Source organism: Rhinopithecus bieti, unplaced genomic scaffold, assembly GCF_001698545.2.
Source record: "Rhinopithecus bieti isolate Rb0 unplaced genomic scaffold, ASM169854v2 scaffold_7888, whole genome shotgun sequence".
Classification (NCBI taxonomy): domain Eukaryota; kingdom Metazoa; phylum Chordata; class Mammalia; order Primates; family Cercopithecidae; genus Rhinopithecus; species Rhinopithecus bieti.
The window spans coordinates 1,668,762-1,677,960 of record NW_016805944.1 but is presented as its reverse complement, the minus strand read 5'-3'; the positions used below and the strand labels follow the sequence as shown (position 1 = coordinate 1,677,960).

The following is a 9,199-nucleotide window of genomic DNA, read 5'->3' as shown; positions in this document are numbered from 1 at the left end:
TTTTTGAGATGGAGTCTCGCTCTGTCGCCCAGGCTGGAGTGTAGTGGCCGGATCCTGGCTCACTGCAAGCTCCGCCTCCCGGGCTCACGCCATTCTCCTGCCTCAGCCTCCCGAGTAGCTGGGACTACAGGCGCCCGCCACCTCGCCTGGCTAGTTTTTGTAATTTTTAGTAGAGACGGGGTTTCACCATGTTAGCCAGGATGGTCTCGATCTCCTGACCTTGTGATCCGCCCATCTCGGCCTCCCAAAGTGCTGGGATTACAGGCTTGAGCCACCGCGCCCGGCGCCTGGCCGATATATTTTTTTGTTACTTTTCTATCTCCTACAGGAAGAAAATATAATTTGTTACAGGGTCTCGCTATGTTGCCCAGGCTGGTCTTGGGCTCAAGCCATCCTGCTGCCTCAGCCTCCCAACATGCTGGGATTTACAGGCGTGAGCCACTGCATCGGCCCAGATCCAAAATCTTTACTGTCACCTACAGAGTCTTCTCTAACTAGCTTACCGCTCATCACCCCGATACCAACCCACCTTACTGCTCTAATCTCCTCCTCCCTCTCCCCCAGCTCATTTTGTTTCAGCCATGCTGGCCTCCTTGCTGTCTCTAAAACACAACAAGCACATTCCACCTCAGCGCCTTTGCACCAGCTATTTTGTGTGCCTGGAACGCTATTTCCCCTGAGAACCAGGTGGCTGATATACTCGCCTCCCTCAGCAGTTTGCTCAGTTGTCACCTTCTCGGCCCGGCACAGTGGGTCACACCTGTAATCCAAAGCAGGCAGATCACCCAAGGTCAGGATTCCGAGAGCAGCATGGCCAAGATGATGAAGTCCCGTCTCTACTAAAAATAGAAAAATTGGCAAGGTGTGGCAGCACATACCAGTAATCCCAGCTACCGGGGAGGCTGAGGCAGGAGAATCACTGGAACCTGGGAGGCAGAGGCTGCAGTGAGCCAAGATTGTGCCACTGTACTCCAGCCTGGGTGACAGAGCAAGACCTCATCTCAAAAAAAAAAAAAAAGTCACCCAAATGAAGGCTTCCTGACCTCCAAATTAAATCTGCCTCCTAGACACACACACACATGCACACACGTGCATGCACACACACACATTATATCTCCCCCTTCCCTGCTTTATTGTTCTTCAGAGCTCATTTAACCATGTGACATACTGAATATTTTACTTATTTATTTTGTTTAGAAAGTCAACTCCTGGCTGGATGTGGGGACTCATGCCTGTAATCCCAGCACTTTGGGAGGCTGGAGCAGGTGGATCACCTGAGGTCGGGAGTTCGAGACCAGCCTGACCAACATAGTGAAACCTCGTCTCTATTAAAAATGCAAAAATTAGCCACGTGTGGTGTCACGTGCCTGTAATCCCAACTACTCAGGAGGCTGAAGCAGGAGAATCGCTTGAATCCGGGAGGCAGAGGTTAACCATGAGACGAGATTGCGCGATTGCACTCCAGCCTGGGCAACAAAAGTGAAACTCTGTCTCGGAAAAAAAAAAAAAGTCAGCTCCATGGCAGGAGTGATGGCTCATGCCTATAATCCCAGCACTTTGTGAGGCCGAGGTGGGTGGATCACTTGAAGATTGAGACCAGCCTGGCCAACATGGTGAAACCCCATCTCTACTAAAAATACAAAAATTAGCCGTGCGTGGTGGCACATGTCTGTAGTCCCAGCTACTTGGGAGGCTGAGGCAGGAGAGTGGCTTGAACCTGGGAGGTAGAGGTTGCAGTTAGCCAAGATCGCGCCATTACTCTCCAGCCTGGGCAACAGACTCCGTCTCAAAAAGCAAGCAAGCAAGCAAGAAAGAAAAAAGGATGGAAAGGACCCTGACAAGCACTGTGGCATAAAGGTTTCTTTTCTCTCTCTCTCTCTCTTTTTTTTTTTAATTTATTATTATTATTATTATTTTGAGACAGGGTCTCACTTCTATTGCTCCAGCTGGAGTGCAGTGGTAAGATCACAGCTCAGTGCAGCCTCAACTTCCCAGGCTTAAGTGATCCTCCCACCTCAGTCTCCTGAGTAGCTGGGACTGTAGGTGCACACCAGCATGACCAGCTAATTTTTTGTATTTTTAGTAGAGATGGGGTTCCGCCACGTTGCCCAGGCTGATCTTGAACTCCTGAGCTTAAGGAATCTGCCCCCCTTGGCCTCCCAAAGTGCTGGGATTACCAATGTGAGCCACTGTACTCAGCCTGAATATAGGTTTCTGATAACTTTAGCATCATATTGTTTGGACTGGGTAAGAATTCCCAGAACTCTAATGAAGAAACTGACTGGTTTATATTTTATTTTATTTTATTTTATTATTATTTTTTTTGAGAGGATTTTCACTGTTGTTGCCCAAGCTGGATTGCAGTGGCACGATCTTGGCTCACCACAACCTCTGCTTCCCGGTTTCAAGCAATTCTCGTGCCTCAGCCTCCCCAGTAGCTGGGATTACAGGTGCCCACCACCATGCTTGGCTAATTTTTTTTTTATTTGTATTTTTAGTAGAGACGAGGTTTCACCATGTTGGCCAGGCTGGTCTCAAACTCCTGACCTCAGGTGATCCACCTGCCTTGGCCTCCCAAAGTGCTGGGATTACAAGCGTGAGCCACTGCGCCCGGCCTAGGCTGGTTTATAAAACTGCTAAACTAAGCAGAACAAGAATTAAATACCAAGGAAATACTGTCCTAGATTTTCATGCTACATCAGCCAATACTAAAATTGTCAAGATACACCATTTGAATGAACTCCATGGTCCATGTCGAATTACCTGTGATATTACCCATCTAATAAACAGTACTATGTCCCTTAATGGGAGAAAAAAGTTGGAGAATTAAGAGAATATCAACCCAATGCTGGTTGGGTGCAGTGGCTCATGTCTATATTCCCAGCACTTTGGGAGGCCAAGGCAGGAGGATCACTTGAGCCCAGGAGTTCAAGGCCAGCCTGGGCAACACAGTGAGACCCTGTCTCTACAGAAAATAAAATAAATAAATAAAAAATTAGTGTGATATGGTGCCTGTAGTCCCAGCTACTTGGGAGGCTGAAGAAGGAGGATCATTAAAGCCCGAGAAGTTGAGGCAGCAGTGAGCCATGAGTGAGACTCCTCTCAAAAAAAAAAAAACGGTGATCACTAGAGGAAAAATACCTAAAGCGGGGTTTGGGGGGAGTAGGAGGTCCCATCCTGCTAGGTTGCACTATGTTCTCCTGGAAGGCACCACGGGAGAGTCATTTCCTCGTCTTTTTCAGTTTCTAGAGCTGAATTCTTTGCATTCCTTGCATTCCTTGGCTCGGAACCCCTTCCCTAACCTTCAAAGCTGGCAGCTAGCCTCTGGCTTGAGCGTCGCATGGCGCGTCACATGGCCCATCTCTGTCTTCCTATCCAAGCTTCCTTTTATAAGAACATTGGAGCCAGGCACGGTGGCTCATGCCTGTAATTCCAGCACTTTGGGAGGCCAAGGCAGGTGGATCACGAGGTCAGGAGTTCAAGACCAGGCTGGCCAACACAGTGAAACGCTGTCTCTACTAAAAATACAAAAAAGTAGCCAGGCATGGTGGCAGGCGCCTATAATCTCAGCTACTTGGGAGGCTGAGGCAGGAGAATCACTTGAACGTGGGAGGTGGAGGTTGCAGTGAGCCAAGATCAAGCCATTGCACTCCAGCCTGGGTGACAATGCAAGACTCCATCTCAAAAAAAAAAAAGAAAGAACATTGGAGACCAGGTTTAGGACTTACTCCTATACTCTAGGATTATCCTCCCATTTTCAGATCCTTAAGGTGAGCACACTTGCAACCTCCCTTTACCATATAAGGTCACATTCACAGGATTATGGATTTGACAAACCAAAAATTGGTCATAAACAATGTTAGCAATTTGGAACCAGTCATCACAGCAATATATTTTATTTGAATCATTTTATCTCTCTCATGGTGAATCACAGAGTGCAGAGGTTTGGTTTTATTTCTTTTTCTTTTTCTTTTTTTTGAGACGGAGTCTCACTCTGTCACCCAGGCTGGAGTGCAGCGGCACAATAGCTCACTGCAACCTCCGCCTCCCGGGTTCAAGCAATTGTCCTGCCTCGGCTTCCGGAGTAGCTGAGATTACAGACGACCGTCACCACGCCCGGCTAATTTTTTGTATTTTTAGTAGTAGAGACGGGTTTCACCATCTTTTTTTTTTTTTTTTTTTTGAGACGGAGTCTCGCTCTGTAGCCCAGGCTGGAGTGCAGTGGCGCGATCTCAGCTCACTGCAAGCTCCGTCTCCTAGGTTCATGCCATTCTCCTGCCTCAGCCTCCCGAGTAACTGGGAATACAGGCGCCCGCCACCACGCCTGGCTGATTTTTTGTATTTTTAGTAGAGACGGGGTTTCACCATGTTGGCCAGGATGGTCTCGATCTCCTGACCTTGTGATCCACCCGCCTCGGCCTCCCAAAGTGCTGGGATTACAGGCATGAGCTATGGCGCCTGGCCTTTATTTATTTTTCATTTTTTAAAATTATTTTGAGACAAAGTCTATTCTGTGGCCCAGGCTGGAATGCAGTGGCGTGATCATAGCTCACTACAGCTTCTACCTCCTGAGCTCAAGAGATCCTTCCACCTTGGCTTCCTGAGGAGCTGGGACCTTAGGTGTACCTCACCACTCCCAGCTAATTTTGTTTAAATATTTATTTATTTATTTATTTATTATATTTTTGTGACAGAGTTTCACTCTTGTTGCCTGGGCTGGAGTGCAATGGTGCTATCTCGGCTCACTGCAACCTCTGCCTCCTGGGTTCAAGCGATTCTCCTGTCTCAGCTTCCTGAGTAGCTGGGATTACAGGCACATGGCATCGCTCCCAGGTAATTTTTGTATTTTTAGTAGAGACGGGGTTTCATCACATTGGTCAGGCTGGTCTCAAACTCCTGACCTCAGGTGATCCGCCCGCCTCGGCCTCCCAAAGTGCTGGGATTACAGGCGTGAGCCACCACACCCGGGAATTTTTTTTTAGACAGAGTCTTGCTCTGTCGCCCAGGCTGGAGTGCAGTAGCGTGATCTCGGTTTACTGCAACCTCCACCTCCCAGGTTCAAGTGATTCTCCTTTCTCAGCCTCCCATGTAGCTGGGATTACAGGTGCACACCACCACGCCGGGCTAATTTTTGTATTTTTAGTAGAGATGGGGTTTCACCATATTGGTCAGGCTGGTCTCGAATTCCTGACCTCGGGTGATCCATCTGCCTCAGCCTCCCAAAGTGCTGGGATTACAGACCTGAGCCATGCACCCAGCTTAATTTTTTTATTGTTGATAGAGACAGGGTCTCCCTATGTTGTCCAAGCTGGCAGAGATTTTTGGTTGGTTGTTTGTATGTTTGAGAGGGAGTTTTGCTCTTGTTGCCCAGGCTGGAGTACAATGGTGCGATCTCAGCTCACCGCAACTTCCGCCTCCTGGGTTTAAGCAATTCTCCTGCCTCAGCCTCCCAAGCAGCTGGGACTACAGGTGCCCACCAGGCTAATTTTTGTGTTTTTTAGTAGAGATGAGGTTTCATCATGTTGGCCAGGCTGGTTTCAAACTCCTGGCCTCCAGCAATCCACCCGCCTTGACCTCTCAAAGTGCTGAGATTACAGGCGTGAGCCACCGTGCCTGGCCTCTCAACCTACAATTTCTTTCTTTTTTTTTTTTTTTTTTTGAGGCAGAGTCTCGCTCTGTCGCCCGGACTGGAGTGCAGTGGCCGGATCTCAGCTCACTGCAAACCCCGCCTCCCGGGTTTGCGCCATTCTCCCGCCTCAGCCTCCCGAGTAGCTGGGACTACAGGCTCCCGCCACCTCGCCCGGCTAGTTTTGTGTTTTAGTAGAGACGGGGTTTCACTGTGTTAGCCAGGATGGTCTCGATCTCCTGACCTCGTGATCCGCCCGTCTCGGCCTCCCAAAGTGCTGGGATTACAGGCTTGAGCCACCGCGCCCGGCCTCAACCTACAATTTCAACACACAAGGAAACATCCCACCATGAGTGAGAACCAGCAGACACAACAAACTGTAGGATTAGCTGCCTCCAAACTTCAGGTGATATAATTATCAGGCATATATTTGAAACTAAAGGACACAAAAGAATCCAAACATAAAACAAAGGATTGGACTTGTGTGAAAAGAATCCCTTAGAAAGGGCTACTTTCAGGCTGGGCACAGTGGCTAATGGCCTATAATCCCAGCACTTTTGAAGGCCGAGGTGTGTGGATCACCTGAGGTCAAGAGTTTGAGACCAGCCTGGCCAACATGGTGAGACTCTGTCTCTACTAAAAATACAAAAATTAGCCAGGTGTAGTGGCGGATGCCCGTAATCCCAGCTACTCGGGAGGCTGAGGCAGGAGAATTGCTTGAACTCAGGAGGCAGAGGTTGCAGTGAGCTGAGATTGCGCTATTGTACCCCAGCCTGGGCGACAGAGCAAGATTAAAAAAAAAAAAGAAGAATTAGAAGAAGAAGAAGAAGAAAGGGCTACTTTCATATTGCTTTGCCAAAAATCCTAACCACAATGATGAGCACGTATTGAGTCAAAACAGAACCAAAAGAAAAGAAAGCCAATTTCTGTGCAAACTACTTTTATTTATAAGTAAAGTTTCCCTATTTTGTTTATAAACATTAAACCAGTGCTGTGTGAAGGCACTTAATTGGGGAGAGGAGGGGCAGGGATCCTGGTAGAGACCAATGTTTCCCACCCAGACCCCAAGACTGCTGGGAGAGATGGAGTCAGTGGTGACCTCCGGAAATATCCAGTGGTGTGGTCGCCCATCCCAGGCTCTGCTGGGCAGGTGGGTGGCTTGCTGGGGGATGTGATGGTGGCAGTAGGCATGGGAGGCACTTTGGACGGGATCTGATTTGGCAAAAGGAAGTGGTTTCCTCTCCCCAGTGATTTCCAGCCCCTCCCGGACCTCCCAAGGCTAAGGCAGATTCCTAAACTTAAGGCTGGGGTCCTCCTTCTCCCCTGAACGTCCGGGAGAACAGAGAACCGGTGGCGAGGACCACCACCAGCAGGGTGAGGGGTGCAGATAAAGGCAGCAAAACACAGGGGGTGGTCTGCAGGGAAGGCGGATTGCTTGTTTCTGTCGGCCTCAGAAACCTCCTTCTATCCTGCTAGACTTTACTCCTTTGAGGCTTCACCCTGGGGAAGAGCTGGGGAGAGACAGGATCTTCAGACATCAGGAGCTCCCACCTCCTCATCCCACACGCAAATTCGCTGCCTGTCTCCATCCTCCCACCCCTTCCTAAGGGAACCTCTCAGCACTTCCCAAACTGCTCCAGAATCCAAGTTCTGTGTCACCTCCAAGAACCAGAGGGAAGCTTCCAATCAGAGCCTCCATTGATAAAATGGAATATTTCCAGTCTCTCCTAACTGCCACAAGGAGAAGCCCACCTCTCTCTAACACCTTGGCTGTCTTTTTGGGTCCCACTTCCATATTTAAAAAAGTCTCAGCCAGGAGCGGTAGCTCAAGCCTGTAATCCCAGCGCTTTGGGAGGCTGAGACAGGCGGATCACGAGGTCAGGAAATCGAGACCATCCTGGCTAACACAGTGAAACCCCGTCTCTACTAAAAAAACACAAAAAAAACTAGCCAGGCGAGGTGGCGGGCGCCTGTAGTCCCAGCTACTAGGGAGGCTGAGGCAGGAGAATGGCGTAAACCCGGGAGGTGGAACTTGCAGTGAGCTGAGATCCGGCCACTGCACTCCAGCCTGGGCGACAGACCGAGACTCTGTCTTAAAAAAAAACAACAAAAAAACAAAAAGACTCCCCTCTCAGGGCCGGGCGCGGTGGCTCACGCCTGTAATCCCAGCACTTTGGGAAGCTGAAGTGGGTGGATGACCTGAGCTCAGGAGTTCAAGACAAGCCTGGGCAACACGGAGAAAACCCGTCTCTACTAAAAATACAAAAAATTAGCTGGGCGTGGTGGTGCATGCCTGTAATCCTAGCTACTCAGGAGGCTGAGGCAGGAGAATCACTTGAATCCTGGAGGCGGAGGTTGCAGTGAGCCGAGATCACGCCACTGCACTCCAGCCTGGGTGACAGGGCCCAGGTTGTGTCTCAAAAAACAAAACACACACACACACACACACACACACAAATAAATAAATCTCCCCTCTCAGGAATGTAACGAAATCTTCCTTGTCTTCTCCCCTAATCCTAATAGACAATTTTCCTCAGTTATACTATAATTTTGCTAATGGATTTTTCCTCATTCTGCCCAGTACAGTGTAATAAAAGCTTCCTCTCCACCTGTTATATATATAAATATATATTTATATATAATATAGTATATAACATTATATATGCTGTATATTTATAATATAGTATATATCATATGCTATATAATGTATATATACTATATAATATAGATATACAATATATATGATATTACATATAATACAAATATATAATATATATGATATTATGTATAACATAATCACATTTCTGGGCCGGAAATGTGTTTCAACTAGACGTAGCCCCCCAGTTCTTGGCCAGGGCAGTGACAGCGCTCCCGAGTAGCAGGGGAGATGGGAGAGACATGAGATCCTGCAGAGGGTGGGGTCGGCAATGGAGTGGGGACTGACCCTAGAGTTCAGGTCATCCTCGCAACTCTTCTGTGGAATCGGCAACACCTCAGTTTCCACGTACTTTGGAGATGGTTTAACATCATCAGTATCACACTCGGGGTCTTCCCGCAGATGGAAGAGGAACCCTGGCCATGGGTGTTTACTGCCAGGGCAGCGACTGGCAAGCGACTTCCTCGTTTGTCCTTATCCCAGAGTTCGGTCCTGGGGTAGACATGTTAGGCCCAATGGATGTTTTAATGAACACACCCCTAGGATGAGTTCTAGGTCGCCCCCAGGCTGGGATCTAGTGCAGGTGTGGAAGGGTTTTCTTCTCAGCCTGTTGAGCCCCACACTCATCCTGGAGCCTGCTCAGCTTCTGCGTCAGGGTCCCTGGAGATGAGGGTGAGCTCCTGAGGACAGTGAGATGCCCCTACCCCTCTGCTCCTGCTGCTCTGCTCTTGTCTAAACAGGGCGTGCAGAGCCATGCTGGTCCACTGGGTGCAAGAGCGCCCCCTGCTGGAGTCCCTCTGGACCTGGATATTGTCCTCATGATCATCTCCCCAGCCCCACAGAGTGACTGACCCTTGTGCAGATGCCCAGGAAGTAACCTTAAATGTAGGCTAGAATCAGAGCAGCAAATGATTCTG

General features: G+C 48.9%; 1 protein-coding gene across 1 annotated transcript in view; it reads right to left on the bottom strand.

The window, feature by feature from the left end:
* Window positions 1–6,546: 6,546 nt before the first annotated feature.
* Window positions 6,547–9,199, bottom strand: part of PPP1R13L (protein phosphatase 1 regulatory subunit 13 like) — a 13,366-nt gene continuing 10,713 nt past the window's right edge. Inside the window, 1 exon segment of the mRNA XM_017874365.1 lies at window positions 6,547–7,137. Within this exon segment, the coding sequence (XP_017729854.1) occupies window positions 7,099–7,137 (39 nt within the window). The 3' untranslated portion in view covers window positions 6,547–7,098.